The following is a 17,792-nucleotide window of genomic DNA, read 5'->3' on the forward strand; positions in this document are numbered from 1 at the left end:
TTGAAAGTTTCAAGTGCACGACTGTATCAGGCTATATGCAGGCACATCCTTTTCACTAGAAACTTTGAGAATTTACAACAGAACTGCAAAATTGTGCTTGACTGTTTACAAACTTATGTTTTCTTAATTTTTTCCCCAATCCTGGAAAAAATACATGAGAATTAAAGTTTTTTAAATATATTTCGTAGTGTACATGTTTCATTTTCTAATTTTTGTAACTAAGCATGAATATTGTAAACGTAGGAACACCCAATAAAATAATAAATGCAGGATTCTAATGTTCATTTGTTTACCATCTTTCCACATACAGCCAGAATGCCATTTTTCTCTATTGCAGATACACACCTCCAACATATCAAAAATGCAGCGAAAAAAATTCTCCAAAACCCAATATTCGGAGGAAACCTATTTGGGGGGGGGGGTACATTAGACGTTTAGTTAAGACTAAGGGGTAAAATGAGAAAAAGTTTGAGAACCGCTGCTTTAGGGGCATCCACAATGGAATGGTATAGTGGTAACAGTAACACTGGAAGTATTACCAATTGGAACTCTTTCCAGAGTCCACTTCGTAGAGTCTACATAAATGCCATGCAACACTTACACGGAACAAAGTGGATCAGGAATAATAATAATAATAATAATAATTAGATATGGGCCGATATTAAATTTTAGCTCATAACGATAAAGTACTGATATAAAATTTACCGATACTGATAACTGATATTCTACCGATACAATATAAAATTCCAAATGGTCCTTGACGAACCTGAATGGTTCATTGACCTCCTTAATAAGGGCATGTTTCGAGTTGAGTGCAGTGCAAAAGAAGTTGCATATTTAGACATTTACTCTTTAAAAAGTAGGGCATGGAGATTATCCATAAAAATTATAACAAAACGGCAGAATTTTGCATTAAATTATAACATAGTTATAGATATATTGGATTGTAAAATAATGCCTATATCAGCTGATACTGATAGAGTACCGATTAATCTGTATCATTATATGTATTAAAATTCATAAATAAATTAACATTATAGTGTTAATTAAGGTACTCATGTTTTCAGCGAAGCTGTTTTACATTATTTTTATTAATTTCGGTAGCCACTGCCACCATCCTCGTTGGAATTCGTTGCTTGGTGCGTTTCTGTTATTTTTATCTAAATCGCCGCTAGGTGTGCTGCTGTCGCCTGTATGTCTGTGTATATGTCGTCTGCTGTTCACCGGTGTTTATTGCTGCAGTAACGGAAACCAGGCGTGGTGTGGCTGACCACTATCTATGTTCAGTTCATGGTTGTAGTGCATGATGGCGTGTGTTTCTTTGATTTTTGTGTCTGAGAGTGTGTGCTTTGTATTTGACAACTCAATTTTATGGTTGTGGAATTTGCTATGCTATGCAAGTCCAGTGGTTGGTTGGGCAGTTTTTGCATTTTATAGGTGCTGCTGAATTCTCTATGAGCAATCTGAAGGCCTTGCCATGGTAAACCCACTATCGGCTTCCATATCAAACATAGTAATACATTTGGCTGAAAAAGCATACTCCAAACTCCGGAACTCAAATTCATCAGATAAGGACGATACGCTGATGACACCATAGTCATATACAAAAAATCAGAAGAGCTCAACCAGTTGTTGGAAAAACTAGATAGCCTCCACCCCAGACTAAAATTCACCATAGAACATGAAAAGCAGGGCAAAATCAATTTCTTGGACCTCACCATCAGCCGCGGCAACAAATTCACAACCACAGTTTTCAGAAAACCAGATGCAGGCAACCAATATATCCATGCACTATCCAACCATCCACCCAAGCAAAAGGCCAACGTATGGCTAAACTTCTTCCGAAGAGCCTTCTCCTACTGTTCCAGAGAAGAAGACCTGAGGGACGAGATAGCAACCATCACAGAACTGGCATTAAAACATGGATATACTGATTGTCAACTCTAAACATGGTACAGCAAAGCTGAAATCCAAGTCATACAGCCTGCACCATCAACACAACCTGCTCCACCATCGCAACTAGATCCCAATAGCAAAACCAAGTGATTTCCTTTCCCTACCATCCTACCACATCCAACCACCTTACCAAAGCTCTACGCCCCTACAACATCCAAATAGCACACAAACCAACCTCCAAAATAGCTGACCAACTAAACAAACATAAACGGTGCTTCCTCTCCCCCCTCAACAATCCAGGCATCTATGATGCTGAATGCGAGTGCAAGGCTCATCACATCGGCAGATCCATCAGGCCCATCAGTGAGAGAATTCAGCAGCACCTATCAAATGCAAAAACTGCCCAACCCACCACCAGACTTGCCAAGCATATCAAATTCCACAACCATAAAATTGAGAAAGTACATGTCAAATACAAAGCACACGCCATCATGCACTACAACCATGAACTGAACATAGATAGTGGTCAGGCACACCATGTCTGACTTCCATTACTGCAGCAATTAACACCGGTGAACAGCAGACGATATATACGCAGACATACAGACGACACCTAGCGGCGATTTAGGAAAAAACAACAGAAACGTGCCAAGCAACAACACAACGAATTCCAACTATGATGGTGGCAGTGGCTACCGAAATTAATAGAAAATAATGTAAAACGGCTTTGTGGAAAACATGAGTAGCTTAATTATCTCTCATTCCCATAGTATGAATTATAGTGTTATTACACAAATAGGTAAAAAGGTGGAATAAGAACAGATATATCAGCACTTATTCATTATGTAGCTTACCTGTAGTTAAGGTCGGCATAATAAGTCTTTCGAGGTGGGTCTGGACCCTCTGAACCCCTCTCCATAATACGTCTTTGTTCATGATAGCAGGTGTCAGGCTTTGGACTTCAGCTATGGGATACATGCATGTTCGAGTCTCCTGGGGCAAGCGTAACAACTTTTCACTTGAGGTTACAGCCTGTGTATGTGCACACTACTCACCATTGTGAGGAAATTGGGAAGCTACGAATGAGTAGCGTAACTCAGTCATGGAAACCCACAACAATGACCGGGGGTTCGTCGTGCTGACCACACGTCACCCCGTAACTGGTTGGTTGATCACCAACCTCTGCAAAGGCATGTTGGAGTGAGGCCAGAAGTCGGTAGGGGTGTTGCGCCATAGTTCATTATTACACTTTCTTTAGTTTTTATTGTCAATCATTATTCATGTATATTTTTTCTTTCAGGTGTCCATTTTGGTAATGAAAGACTAAGAAGATGGAAAAGGATCCTAGGACGGGTACATGATTTTAACATTAGTTTAGCATTCATAAGATGTATATATGTACATTTGCAAGTCCTGGATGACTGTGATACTGTAGTGTAGTTTGAAGCAAACTTTCAAAGTCAAATGAATGCAACTAACTTTGTAAAAATAGATTTTTCTACATCAAACATGTTTTTGGTCAACAATTTGTCTCACCTTGCAATAAGGTGATTTCATAATAAACAAGTCAGTGGCTGTGTTGGCTACAACATTTTACTGCCTACATCGTATGCAAGTCCATTCCTGCAATAAGTTGTAGCTGTAGATCGTTAATTTACATATTGGCCAGTGAAATTTTCTTTGTAATGGGTTCTTAGTTGATACAGTGCAACACCGCATTATCAGACCTAAGTTCATAAAAACTTTTAGCATTTCTTGTTCTGGATCAGTGTACATAATTTGCAACGTCGATTTGGTGACAAACTGTATAGTCCATAGCTTTATATATATAAAACTGTGGCAGAATTCTTGTCTAGTAAACCTTAAATATTTCTCCTGTGAATTTGTTTCAAAAGGATGCTGTTAAGACAGAAAAATGTGTGAATCGTATGCCTCTTCCCTTTTCCGATGTTAAGTACACCAGTTGGAAGCTTTAAAAGAGCTTATATTTCCCAGTGAGAAACTGCCATTGTCTATATTCACATTTTTACTGGTTAGACGTAGACATAATTGATAATCGTAAGAAAATGAAAGATATGATTGAGTGAATATTTGTTTAGCAAGTGAACAGACTTCTCAAACTAAGAAGTGAATCAAAGGTGTTGATTGCGTAGAAATAACACACTAAGAAGAGAGTGGTGTGTGTAGCTTATGAATGCTGAGTTGTTATCTGTAAATATGTATAGAATTATTTCCAAACATATGGAAAAAATTAAGTTGTAAAAAATGAACGCTGAAATAAATAGAAAAGAAAATCCTGCTATTTTGTTTTTTATAACATCCAATGTAAAATTGTGTATTAAAAATGCACAACCAAAATGCACGAATGTTTGTAACTTGGATCAGTTTTTGCCACATGATAGCAACAAACACATCATTTCAGTTTTGTCTTTTTGGTTAAATTATATATGAAGGTATGACATATGGAACAAAACAATATATTTATTGTGTACAAGAAATTTAATTTTTCCATCTTGCTAATATGACAAATACTGTCATAAGGCATGTTTATTTGACTTTACCTGTACGTATGTTGGAATAGTTAAGAAAATAATTCCACGTCCAAATATCCAACATAAACAAAAGTTCAGAGAATTCACGAAAGGTGGAGTGTGACTGCTGATAAAATTCATTTTTACTCATGTTTATACTGGAAAAGGGAGCTAGATGGCACTGGTGATATATTAAATCAACCGTAAATTCGTGTATTGCATTTTACTGTTATGTCAATTATAGTACAAAATTAATTTCATTATTATTTAAGCACCTTGGTAGTATCTTTTGGGCTGAAGTTGTCAGATCTTTCATTTTCATAAGAATAACCGTGAATTAGTTTGGAGTCGGCGTATGCACAGGGACTTTTTGATCAAATGGAAATTCCTCAGGGTCCTGCAATTTGCGCAGATGAAACTAAACTATAAATCTTACAGTGCATTACACTCCATACTTTTGCATAAAAAAGTAATTAGAATTTTTCAGGTTTATTTTTACAAAAGGTTCCTAGACACACACACACAAATGCATATATTGCTCAATAATACATTCGAAGATTTTGTTTCGCCACCGTAGTAAAACGTGCTATGTAAAAAAGTGGTTAGGGCCCCGGGAGGAGGGCCGGAAATGTTAGAAGGTACAATGGTGGTCGGGCATGGTAATGCTTGAAAAAGAATGTGAGGAGGGGCGAATCCTCGGATTTTTGCGTTATCACGGCAAATAATTCCATGCCCAATGTTTATGTTGATGTCTCCCCCTAGATCCCACACTCAAATGTTGTGAACAATTTTCAAAATTACCCAAAATTATGATTTTTTAATTGTGCATATTTTCCATTTTTATAATTGCAGAACAAGAATTACATGTCCTTGAAGAGTGGTCTTCGTGTCCTCCCCTGCAAATTTTGTGCCTCCAGCTTCCATAAGGCTGACACTAGAACTGATTTTCCACAAATCTATTCCATAAGATGGCTATGCAGCTTTTCTTATATAACTTTATTATTTTAAGCAAAGAAGTATCCACCTATTTTCAACTCAACTTGGCACAGTTGCAGGAACATACCACGGCATACACAGAAGGGGGTGGCTGATGGGACTACAGTCCCTCCAAAATTTTGAGACAATTTTCAAACAAAAGCAGTGGAGAATATGGGTGAGGGAATGGTATATTCATACTTCCCTTAAAATGATCCCCGATTGTCATTTTTGAGAGTGGCAAGTTCTAAAAATATGAAATATCATATAGTGTATCTCTCCTCCCCCCTTACACCCTAGAAAGCTGATGGGATCCACTTATCATTTGTACAATTCCAACCCTCCCCCTGGAAAAAAAATCCTGTGTACCACAGCAGCTACACACTACATTTCTTTTTCTCACTATGGTCTATTGTGGTGGCCATAAAGGGAAGGGGGGTTGCTGAATACAAATTTTTGTGTATTTCTTTATTTTATTTTCTAAATTTCATTAGTGGGATGTAAAATGTATAAATTTCATCTCTGCTAAGAGGCCTGGTATTCTGAAGAAGGAAAATTATCTCCCTATGACAAATTTCTCTTCAGTGGAAAGCATTATCTATTTAATCTTAACTAGACAGGAGCCTCTCCTCACAGTTTCTCTCTCAGGATAAATATTAAATTGATGGAAGGAATAGTCACAAAGAATGCCCATGCCAGGATTCAAACCTGGGACCCTAGTGTTGTAGAATTCTGTGTTATGTACTCCGTCACAGAGGTTCGCCTTTTGATTGAAATGTGACATATTTGTTCTAAGTTGCCAGAGGTTCACAAGCATCCAAGGGATAAGAAAAAGTGTGTGTCATTTTGCTTAGCATCTTTATGTTAATAGTTGGTTCTATACGTTAGAAGAAACATGAGTTCAGCCAATGCATAGCCATTGCTGTTGCGTTGTTGCCAAACTAACTGATAACGGAAGGGAAAGAGAGAATTTGCTGTCTCCAATATTCAACTATTCTTTATTATAATGCATACACAGTATATGTGAGTATGTTGAATATTTCTACACAGGATTATAATATATCACTGCAGCATATAGGAACTCAAACTGACTCAGATTCGCAATGTTCGAGAACACCCACAACAATGAGAGGTCATTGTGCATATTGAGACGAATTTAACACCCATTGTCAAGACAACAACTCAGCTGTCAACACGGTGGCAATGATCAAATAAGACAAGGAAAATGAAAGGGCCATTATGTGTGTGTTGAGACATGTTGTTTCCCAGTGTTTCTTCGAGAAACGATGAAAAATTATGGGACTTGGACAGTCATTTTGAAAATGTCTTGCCCCATCTTATGATGAACTTTAAAGTGGAGAGTTTTATAAAAACTTCTTGCGTGCAAGAAAAATACAGGACACTGCATTTAACTTGCTCGCTGCACTTTCCTAACTGTATAACGTTGCACTTTTGCCATATGCTGGTCACCAAGGACACCCTCTGCATATCGCTTATAAAACTGTATGCCGTTTAGCATATCTTTCTTGCCTGCACAAATAGCACCTACTTGGACACGGTCCATTCAATATTTTTCAACCATTATCTATGCAGAACCACGGTGTTCTAGTTGGTAGAGCATCCGACTGCCAAAAGGGAGACTCTGGTTCGATCCTGGGGTGAGTGATCTAAGGTTGGAATTTTTGTCCCTGCATAAAGCAGCTTTGGGGCTCACCCAGCCTCAAATCAATGGGTACCTGGGGGATAAAGGCAGCTGGAGTGTGGTGCTGACCACATCACCTTGAAATGGCCAAGATCGAGAATGTGTGGGGCCCTATCCCCAAAATGTGCCTTCATGGCTATGTGCATGGGGAACTAACATGAGACAATGTTAGGTCAGTTGCATCTTTGTTTCTTGTCTGAGATTGTGTTATTCTTTGTTTACCTGAAGAAATGTTTTCACCAATGCATTCAAATACAATGATGCATTGTTTTTCTATTATATTTCTTTTATTTATCTCAAATTCCATTTTTATTGCAATCTTGTCAATTGTTCTCAGAAGACTGAATATGTTATGTATCTGCTTCAAACTTGCAAAAAGTACAACTCTGAAAGAGAACATATTAGCTGAAAGCATGAACTATGCGCATCAATTTCTTGGATACTACTTTTCTGGAGTATCCAACTGCAAGTATTTTGCCATGTACCAAAAAAGCAAACTGTCCTATGTTCTCACAACTGCGTTGTCCTGTGAAAGTGCAACCAAGAAAGCAGTCCAGCATGAAATTCAGAATTAGTTCTGACAGCAGGAGAATTTGTTGTGTTACAATTGCAAATACATTATTTACAGAAATTATTTATACCTTTTTATGGAGAAATTTTAATGAAATATGTGAAAATATTAAGATATTATTTATTCTTGAAATAGATACTGTACACCACTGGGAATTCACTGCTCTTACGAACTATAGTACCAAATGCACCTGGATTAATAATGTCTTTAAGATATTGGGACTGAGCTGATACCGATGCTTGAAAATGATGATAAAAGTTTTTGAACTCCAATTACAAGAATCAGTTTACCACAGTTTTGCTTTAAATATTCAAACATTACATCAGAATATAAAAATACCTGCTATGGTATGACAAAATGCAGTTTTTATTCATAATATTCATACAAAACCATAGGAAACTTTTATTTTTTTAATAACTTCCAGTCACATGGCATTTTTGTGGACACCGCAATTATCAAGATGTTGGAAAAAGTATCAGCAAAAAAAAATCCAATATTTTCCAGTATTGATACATCGGCTTCAGCTCATCCCTACATAAGATGTCCGTGTGGACATTTAGACAACGCATTGAAGTTTCCTTGTGACTTCAATTTGATAGGTCTGTCATTCTTCCAAGATATTTGGCTTTCGTAACAAGTTTACAGATAATTTGATCATATAATAGGTTCGTGCACAATTTTAGTAAAATATATATCTATACATCTTTGGAATATTCAATAGTAAAAGTAGTAACTGAGGAAAAATATATTTTTCTCAGCAATCACTTAATTAAACATTAAAGCTAAAGTTGACTTTGAATTCTACCAAATTCACGAGGAGTAAATGCAAGTGGAAGTAATTCTTTAATACTGCTCTTTTTTACATTACCGTCAACTCTCACAAGATAAATATCTACGTTATCACTAAATTCTAAAATAAATTGCCGACATGATCCACATGGTGTTACAAAACTGTCACCCAGTGATGCGGCAACAGCAATGGCTACGATGTTTTTTTTACCTTCGGACACAGCTTTAACAATCGCGGTTCTTTCTGCACATATACCTATACAATACGAAGCATTCTCCACATTGCAACCATCATATATAGAACCATCTTCATACAGGGCTGAAGCTCCAACTTTAAATTTGCTGTACGGGCAGTATGCATACTCTCGAGCCTTCAAACTTCGTTGGATTATCTCTCTAATTTTTGGATCTGCAAAGGCCAAATACTACCATAAGAATGATTCACAGCCTAACATATATTAGGTATCCAATAAAGTTCTGTTGGATCCCCATGGGGTGGCACTACATGTGCTCCCTACACCTTCCATTCCGAGGTGAGACATATAAGAGGAGGGCAATGTATTAGTGTTTCCTCTTGTAGCCTGCTGATTGTGGTCGCCCGAGTTCAACAGGAACGTCAGTGAGGGCCGGTCAAACATGGAAACCTCAAACAGCGTTATGCGGGCCATGATTTAAGAGTTGAAACTGGGAACAAACACCAGTGAAACAGGAAGAAAAATATGTCTGGAATTCGGTAGTGATATGGTAAATGAGCAGACAGCACAACGGTGGCTTAACAAATTTAAGAGCGGCGATGAGGCACTAAAGGTGGCTATTGGCTCTGATAACGGCCGAATATGTGAGCCATTGAGAAAAGTATTCAATTGCAGTGCAGAACCACTCACCAACACCTCAATTAGCTTGGATGTGTTTGGTGAATGTGCTTCAAGACAATGCCAGGCGTCATGTTGCTACGGTCGCCCGTAACACCTATATCCGACTTGGTTGGGAAACACAAATGCAGCCGCCATATTCCCAACATTGCATCTTTGGATTATCATTCGTTAGATAACCATCTGAGGGCATGACAGTACCATGCACTGTACAACTTCTTTGGTTCACGTTCCGCTGAGTTCTACCACCGTGAGATCCATGGTCTACCCAAATGTTGGAGACAGGTTATTGCTGCTGATTGTCCACGTACGTCTTACTTCATGTTCTGGCCTCCTTTTTGCAGGGGTCATAATCCGACAGAACTTTATTGGCTACCTCATATTTCCACACAAGCACTTTCAATGAATTGTTAAAATCAAGCCTCAAATGGATTTATTTTGATCTGTAAAACCTACAGTAAAAGGAGAAATTAGAATCCAATCCTAACTTGCACTTCCAGCACCTATGGGGGTAAGTACTGGATTTTTTGTCTTCCATATTTTGAAGTACAGTTGTAACAACGCTTTTGAATCTACGCGAAGATTCAAACTTGCACTCTTTGGTTATGTCATGGAATATTGCAATATTCTTAAAATGTAGTGAATCTTTCTTTATAGCACAAATGATCAGTACAATTACAATTTCTTGCCAATGATGTTATATTGAAATGGTTTTTATTAATAGTCTTAACCAGGGGTAGATAAATACAGGTTGCCCAGTCATCATGCCACCTGAAAATTTTTATCTGGTGCCTGAATTTTCAAATTTAGTTCTGAAAATATTTTATTACTATTTTGAGTTCGGTTACAGAAATTTCCATATTTTTTTTTCTAAATAATTAGTATAGTACATTGATTTCATTTGTTTTACTTTGCTTCGCTTTTTTGCACTTTTGTTTAATTGCGAAGATGAAGATGAGTGATTAGGGATGTGCCGAAGCCGATTACAGATGTATGAAAATCGGCCGAAATCGACACATCGGCATCGGTATCGGAATCGGCAAATATCCGATATTTAAACCGGTACAGATTATACTAGAGTTTTTACCTTCTAATAAGTTTTATATTCTAGTTTTGTAAGATTTATTGAAAATTTGGTTATGATTCGTCATTATTGTAGAGTTTTTGTAATAAAATTATTGCAAACTCTCATTCAGAGGATCAACCTAACTATAAATCGGAAATAAAACAGTACATTGCTGAACCAGGATCTGCTGTTGTATTGGAAATTCAAAAATGAATATTCAAACCTGAAGCAAGTCCTGAGAAAATACTTGGGCATACCTGCTGCATCAGTATTCAGTGATTGAGTGTTCAGTGTTGCTGAACAGATTTGCGATAAGAGAAGAAGTAGGTTACTTCCTGAAGTGCTTCAAAAATAGTGTTTCTGAAGTTGAATCTGGCAGAACAGGAATTAATTTTACATTTCAAACAACTGCTTGTGTACTAATGTTTAATCTCTTGAGAATCCATGTTCTTCTTAAAGGTTCACATAACATTTTTTAGATGCAAATGTACATTCGCATCTCTTGAGAATATATATGTATATACATATGATATGCAATAGAAATGTACATAGCAAATTTATTTTTGTCATGTTGAAAATAACATCCCATTTTTGTTTAATAATCTTATGTATCGGAATCGGTTAAATATCGGCATCGGTATCGGTTCCAAAAATTATCGGTGAGTACATCGGCATCGGTAAATTTTCAGCTTCGTCACATCCCTATGAGTGATGAAAAGAATACCCATGCCCTGAGGGAGAACAGTATATGTTTTTGTTGTGTGCGTGTTTTCTGAATTTTGGTGGAAAATCAAATACATGCAATTTTGTAATGATGATTGGGAGCTTACTGATTGCTATTTCGATAAGTATCTTCCAAAAAATGAATGACTTATAATCCAATCGTGAGTTAATTAATAACTTAGGCATTTTAAGGTCTCATTTGAAATGTGTAACTTTATTTTAGTTTGACTCATGCTTTTTTCTTAGCCTGTGTTTACAAAATAATAATAATCATCCTGGTCTTGACACATTTATTTGCCTAGTCATCAAATTTATGGCCTGAACAAAACTTTGCTTGTTGTACTTGGTTGAGGAATTGGCAGATTTAACCGCTCCACCCTTGTACCTGATAATGATTGATTTGCTTTATTTTGCTTCGCTTCTTGTGCCACTTTTTTGCTAATTTGCAAAAATGGGGATGAGTGATGATATGACGAATGGACACTCGCAAACATCCATCCCCAGGCCAGGATTTGAACCCGGGTCCCCTGGCATCATAGTGCGATCTGCTAACCACTCTGCCACGGAGGCTGGCATACCTGATAATGTTATTAACATAGAACAGAAATCATGTTAGGCATTAATGAATGGAAGTTTCTATGCATCAGTTTTCCTAATAACACGGCAATAAAATGTTCAGTTAACGCAGCCAGCTCCTGGTGAGGAAAACGTACCGAGGAAGTCTGAAGTGGGTTAACATAGTAGGAACTTGGTCTTATTGGTGTGCCCAGTGGCTGTGGCCATCTTTTGGATGCTAATAACGGACCAGTACCACAACGCGACCCAGCCAGAAGCAAGCATGAATCAGGCAGTGTGATGATCACTACTTTTAGCATTATCAGTGTTTGGTATTCCATTCTAAATTAGTTTCCAGGAAGACAATATTAAAACTGTACCAATCCATAATAAGACCTGTAGTTACATATGACTGTGAAATCTGGGTGCTCAAAGATGATATAATTTGGAAACTGAAGGCCAAACGTCGCTCTGATTGGTTGTTCCTCAGAATCCAGTCGAGGAAAGCCAGTTGCAATTAGAACATGACCTATTCCTCGAAACCAGTCTGGCGGCCATGATTTCCACCTAGGTAGTCAGTTCAGTGCCAACTTACTGGATATTCAGTTCTGTGTGATTCAGCCTTCCCCAAGATTCAAGTACAAGAACCTCTCGCAGTCAAACTGTTCAGTCGTTAAATATTATTACCTAGACAATCAGAGATTATGGATTCAGTTCCTAGTCGGGATGAAAATTAATGGTTTGGATCCCTTTATAAACCATAATTCCAGCAGTACTCAATTGCAGTATGCTTATATCAAATTGGATATATCCAACTGGATTTGACAAGCAACAAGCAAGTTACCTGAAGCTTGCGTGCTATCTGGGATAATTTCTTCTAGGAACTGTCTTTGTTGACTGTTTCAAAACGTAAATGGTAATTTTGGACTCCAGAAATGTGCATTTAAATGGCAAGTGTGTGTGTCACATCCATCCTCCTACATTTTACACGATTTTGAGTGGACACATCCAATGAGAAATCTACCTTAGTTTGTACTGCAATATCAGGCTGGATTAAAAATTCATGTTGCCAAATCATGTTACTTCTTTAAAAGCTTATTATATAACCTTAAATAAGGTGCATAGAAAAAAGAAAAAAGGGTACCAGTTTCATAGATCAGAGACACATTAAAATCGCATGGTTCGTACTTACCAATTGCGTATTGAGGAACATAGTTCAAGGTGCCATTATGGTTTTTACACGAAAACAAACGCAATTTTTCACATTCTGAGGGTTTTTTTTATTCCTTTCTTTGCTTCCGGAACACACAATATGGCGGGCACATCTTGACTCACGTTGTGGGTATGCAGTGTTTCAACCTTCTTCACTGAAAACTACCTACTATTGTGATCGTCACCAGTGGAAATTATACATTATACACGGGTATCTGACGGATAGCCCCACGAACCATTTACAATAATGTTAGGTTAGGTTTGGTTACGTTAGGCAAGCATAGTAAAAAAAGGGGGGTTGAAACACTGACAGGGGCTTAAGTCATCAAATGTACGCAGCATCCAGTTGTTGTAGGGCAAGCAAATGAAAGCAATGGCAATTGTGCGTCGGTGAGATATCTCTCTTAAAAAATACATAATTTCCCGGTCAAATATATTCCATGATAAAAGAAAATACCTCTACGAACGTTGTAAACCTTGGAGAAACTCATTTCCGTAAGTAGTTTCTTGTGTAAAATTGGAGAAATGTATCTCCGATGTATGAAACTGTTACCGAAAAAAGTATATTTCTTCTTGTTTCATGGTCACTGAGAATATTTTATTTGAAATGTAATAATTCTGATTCAGTCCTGTTTCCATGTAATTAGCTATTGTGTTGTTTTGGGCTTTTAGCATTAAAAATAGCATCTCTAAATGCTCTCAATAGCTGACTATGTGGTATTATCTAGTCTCAGCTCACTGGTAAGTGTTAAAAAGTGCATAAACTACTTTTTTACATCACTATTCTGTGGTAAATATTTTGTGAAAGTTTAAACTGAGCTAATCACATTCTCGAAGCTTTAAACTTATTTCCACAATCATATCCAGTATTCTACAAGACTTCCTAATCATCCCATAAAACTGGTGAAAATCATTAAACATTCCAAACACTAGAAAAAGTGGGGCAAACTGGCAACAATAAAAATGGGGTATACTTCTGTTAAAATATAAGTAGAACACGCGTCTTTCGAGACTAATTCCTTATTTTTAAATCATTTTCCGTGTCAAATATTAATAACTTTTATACTAAGTAAACTTTCGTGAACATAGCGAGGTGAAATTAACTAAAATATGCAGGGCGTGGCGGCCTTGAGGATCTTATTGTTTCAACTAGAAGTATCCTGATTCCTGACTATCTGGCATCACTTTGATTCCGTCCAATGCATTCAATTTTTAAATATACATCGCTGACATTTATTTTAAATTAATTATCTTTTTTAAATGAAAAGATAATGTAACAATAATATTGCAATATTATCATATTTGAAATAATGAGGTACATTACATGGCACTGGCATAAATCGTCTATTACGTAACGGACAGCCACAAAACGTACCAGTGCGACCAAATGTGCAAATCTTAGCATTAACTAGCAAACCTAGCGAAAACAAATAATTGCTATGAACGTCTTAACACGCAGTATTTGTCCAGATGTATGCATCTGTTAGCAAATATTGCATATTTGAAATCTTAATTAAGTTATATATCTTTATTAATATTTTAACACGAGTATTTCGTCTGTGTCCGCACTCTTACTACTGTAAATCATACCGTATGATTCCGTTTGTTTTGATTCCATCGGGAGTTTATCTAGGAACAGCTGATCGACACAAGAACTGAATTAACTTCTTCTTCTTCTTCTTCTTCTGACCCTGTCAGACAAAACACTGTCGACTTTGGCCAATGTTTCTGTATTTGTACTATGGGACAGCAGTAGTCTGTGGTATGGTATTTCTGTTACACAACTTTTCCTTACAATACACAACAGATGACACTAATCAATCTTCAATTTTTACACTTTTACATTCTATGTTTTTATAATGCGATTTGACATTTTCGAGCGTATCCATATAAAATCCAAATAATTGGTATTGATAAATCAGATAAAAGAGAAAGTAAAGATATAGGGAATGGAATTTTTAACCTTATTAGATTTTTATATAATATATTTCGTTGGTGAGAGAATTGATCACATTCCAAAAATAAATGTTGGGCATCTGGATTATCTTTACCACATGTACAATTTTGTTGATGTATAATACCTATTTTCGATAAATGTGCTGGTGTACGTACGTGACCAGTTCGCAATCTATTAATAAAAACTATAACCTGTCTTGGAAGAGGACATCTGTGGAACCATGGTTGGCTTGCATCAAATTCCGCTAGCCATCTATATGTATGACCTACCATCGTCAATTGTTCCTTGCACCAAATTTTCCAGTGATTTTTTACTTTAATTTTAACTCTAGGTAATAGATCTGTATAAGGGAGTCTGATGAAAGATATTTGAGGTAAATCCCTTGCTCTCTTAGCGTACATATCTGCCATAATATTACTCTGGTTAATGTGATGTGCCTTGACATATGTAAACTGAACAGTAATATTTTTGGATTGTGCTTGTTGGGTTAATTGTATAATCAATATAATGAAAATAGATTGACGACATAGTTGAGGATATGATGATGTTAGTGCCTGTAAGACACTTAACGCATCTGTTAGAATGAGTATTTTTTTATAGTTATTTTGTATGGAATAATTTAATGCACGGTAAATAGCATAACATTCTGCTGTAAAAATTGTAGTGTCTGCTGGTAACCTAAATATTTCGTGTTGATTCATTTCAGGAATATAAAACGCACAACCTACATCCTGAAATTTTTTGGAGCCATCAGTATATATGAAAATTAAATCTGGCCATATTTCTCTATACCGAGCGTGTTGACCATGATCTAAAAATTGGACGTTAGCTTGAGCATAAAGAGGCAAATCTAATTTATATACTGGAGGTGAATGATATGTGAAAGAATTTTGGTACGCGTCAGGATCCATACTATAACAATGAAGAAAATAAAATTTCGGGTTGATCGGATCTATAACATTCATAAGTGCCCACTGTTTTTGTGTTTCAAATAGCAAATTAAATGGGTGATTATGATTCTCCCAGGTTTGAAAAAGAAATTTATTTGTTAATTGTTTGCGGCGATGAGATAGAGCCATCTCTCTATTTTCCATATAAACACTTACGTTTGGACTAGAATTCATCAATCCAGAGCAAATTCGTAATGCTTTGCGTTGTAGTACATCAATTTTTTGTAACTGTTTTGAGGACGCACCACCGTAACTGAAAGCCGCATACTCAAATAAGGAGCGAAAGCAGTTTCTGTAAAATAGTAACATAATTGTGGGTTGACTACCCCACTTAGTAGTTGCCAATCCACGAAGAATGTTTAGGACAGATTTCCCTCTATTTATTAAATAATCTATATGCAGTTTCCAATTATTTTTACGATCGAAATGAATTCCTAAATATTTACATGTAGATACCACTGGGATGTCAGAAATATGATTAATATTATTAGGAAATACATTTTGGTTACGAGAATTAAAAATCATAATTTGAGATTTATTAAGGTTGAAAGATAAACCTACTTCATAAAACCATGCTTGAAGTTTATGTATTAAACGTGTCATGTCTGTTAATCCTTGTGTTGTTTGTGGAGTAATTCTGTAAAAACAGAAATCATCTGCATACTGAATAAGTTCAAAATCCTCCAATTGTTCATTGTGTAGAGACTGTGTATATATATTAAATAGTATAGGACTGAGTGGAGCTCCTTGTGGAATTCCTGTAGTTGTGAATCTAGGCCCCTGGATAGAATTTTGAAACCACACAAAAATTTTTCGATCAGCATATAAATTCCAAATTAATCTGGGAATCATAGGAGATATATCTATTCTTTCTAGTAATTGACAAAGTTGCATCAGTGGTACAGCATCATAGGCTTTTTCCACATCGATAAATAAACTATAACAATAGGAATTCATAACAATGTTATTTTGAATTACAGCGTTGAGAATTGCAATGGCATCTTGACTACTATGTTGTAATCTGAAACCAATTTGCGTAGGGGGAAAGAATCGTTGTTTTTCTAAAGTCCACATAAGACGTTTTTGTAGCGTGCGTTCGAATAATTTTTCCAATACTGAAATTAGAACTATTGGTCTGTAGGAACGGGCATTTGATGGTGGTTTATTCGACTTTAATATAGGAATTACTACATGTGTTTTCCATTCTGAAGGTATACTACCCCCGGTATATGTTTTATTGTATATAGCGACTAAAATATCAAATCCCCTTTTAGGTAAGCTCTTTATAGCTTGGTATGGAATTCCATCCATTCCTGGTGCTGAATTTTTAACTCTCTGTAGTATATTATGTAATTCTATGACAGTCACAGCTGGAAACTCTCTTGTAAAAATTTGTTGTGGAACCAGAGGAGGTTGATATTCTATATTTACTGAAGGAGGCGCAATCATTGAAAGAAATTCATTTTGCCAGGTTACATCAATTGTCTGTTTCCTGCTTATTTTCGGGTGTCTTAAAGAATTAAATTTTTTCCAGACGAGTTTTATAGGTTCAGCATTTCCTAGAGAGTTACAATAATTTATCCAGGCTATTTTTTTGGCTTTTTTGAAAGCTTTTTTAGCAAGAGCCTGACTTCTCTTCCAGGCAATCTTGTGGGTAATTGTGGGTCTGCTAGCAAATGTTTTCTCATCACGTTTACGATTCTGTTTAGCAGTCTCGCATTCTGGTGTCCACCAATATAATTGTGGGAATCTATGTGTATCTTGCCCTTTTGAACGTATACCTACGATATCCAGAGTTTTTGTAATTAGTTGTATAAATTGAGAATACGAGATATCAGTATTAGATCGTAAATTTTCTGATAATATCAAGGAGTCGATTGTTGTGGAATACAGTGACCAATCAATAAGGTTAGTTTTCCAGCGTCTAAGGAGAGGTGCATTTCGCGGGATCTGTACATTATACATAAATCTTCCTTGAACATGTATGGGTAAG

General features: G+C 36.5%; 2 protein-coding genes across 3 annotated transcripts in view; one reads left to right on the plus strand and one right to left on the minus strand.

The window, feature by feature from the left end:
• mTor (serine/threonine-protein kinase Tor) overlaps positions 1 to 4,189 on the plus strand; it is a 162,284-nt gene extending 158,095 nt beyond the window's left edge. Inside the window, exon 40 of the mRNA XM_083132608.1 lies at positions 3,197 to 4,189. Within this exon, the coding sequence (XP_082988734.1) occupies positions 3,197 to 3,212 (16 nt within the window). The 3' untranslated portion in view covers positions 3,213 to 4,189. The remainder of the gene's footprint in view (positions 1 to 3,196) is intronic.
• A 3,617-nt stretch (positions 4,190 to 7,806) lies between these two features.
• Positions 7,807 to 14,573, minus strand: LOC145996534 (cytidine deaminase-like). Of its 2 annotated transcripts, none has more exons than XM_083133037.1 (2): positions 14,483 to 14,573; positions 7,807 to 8,873 (listed from the first exon to the last, which is right to left on the minus strand). In XM_083133037.1, exons 1-2 carry the CDS (start codon positions 14,508 to 14,510, stop codon positions 8,458 to 8,460), a joined length of 444 nt encoding a protein of 147 aa, XP_082989163.1. In that variant the 5' UTR covers positions 14,511 to 14,573; the 3' UTR covers positions 7,807 to 8,457. The 2 variants fall into 2 exon arrangements, with proteins under 2 accessions (XP_082989163.1, XP_082989164.1); XM_083133038.1 differs by lacking the exon at positions 14,483 to 14,573 and adding an exon at positions 14,217 to 14,255.
• Between the last annotated feature and the right edge of the window lie 3,219 nt (positions 14,574 to 17,792).

This window comes from Lepisma saccharinum, chromosome 12, assembly GCF_977018435.1.
Source record: "Lepisma saccharinum chromosome 12, izLepSacc3.1, whole genome shotgun sequence".
NCBI classification, from domain to species: Eukaryota; Metazoa; Arthropoda; class Insecta; order Zygentoma; family Lepismatidae; genus Lepisma; species Lepisma saccharinum.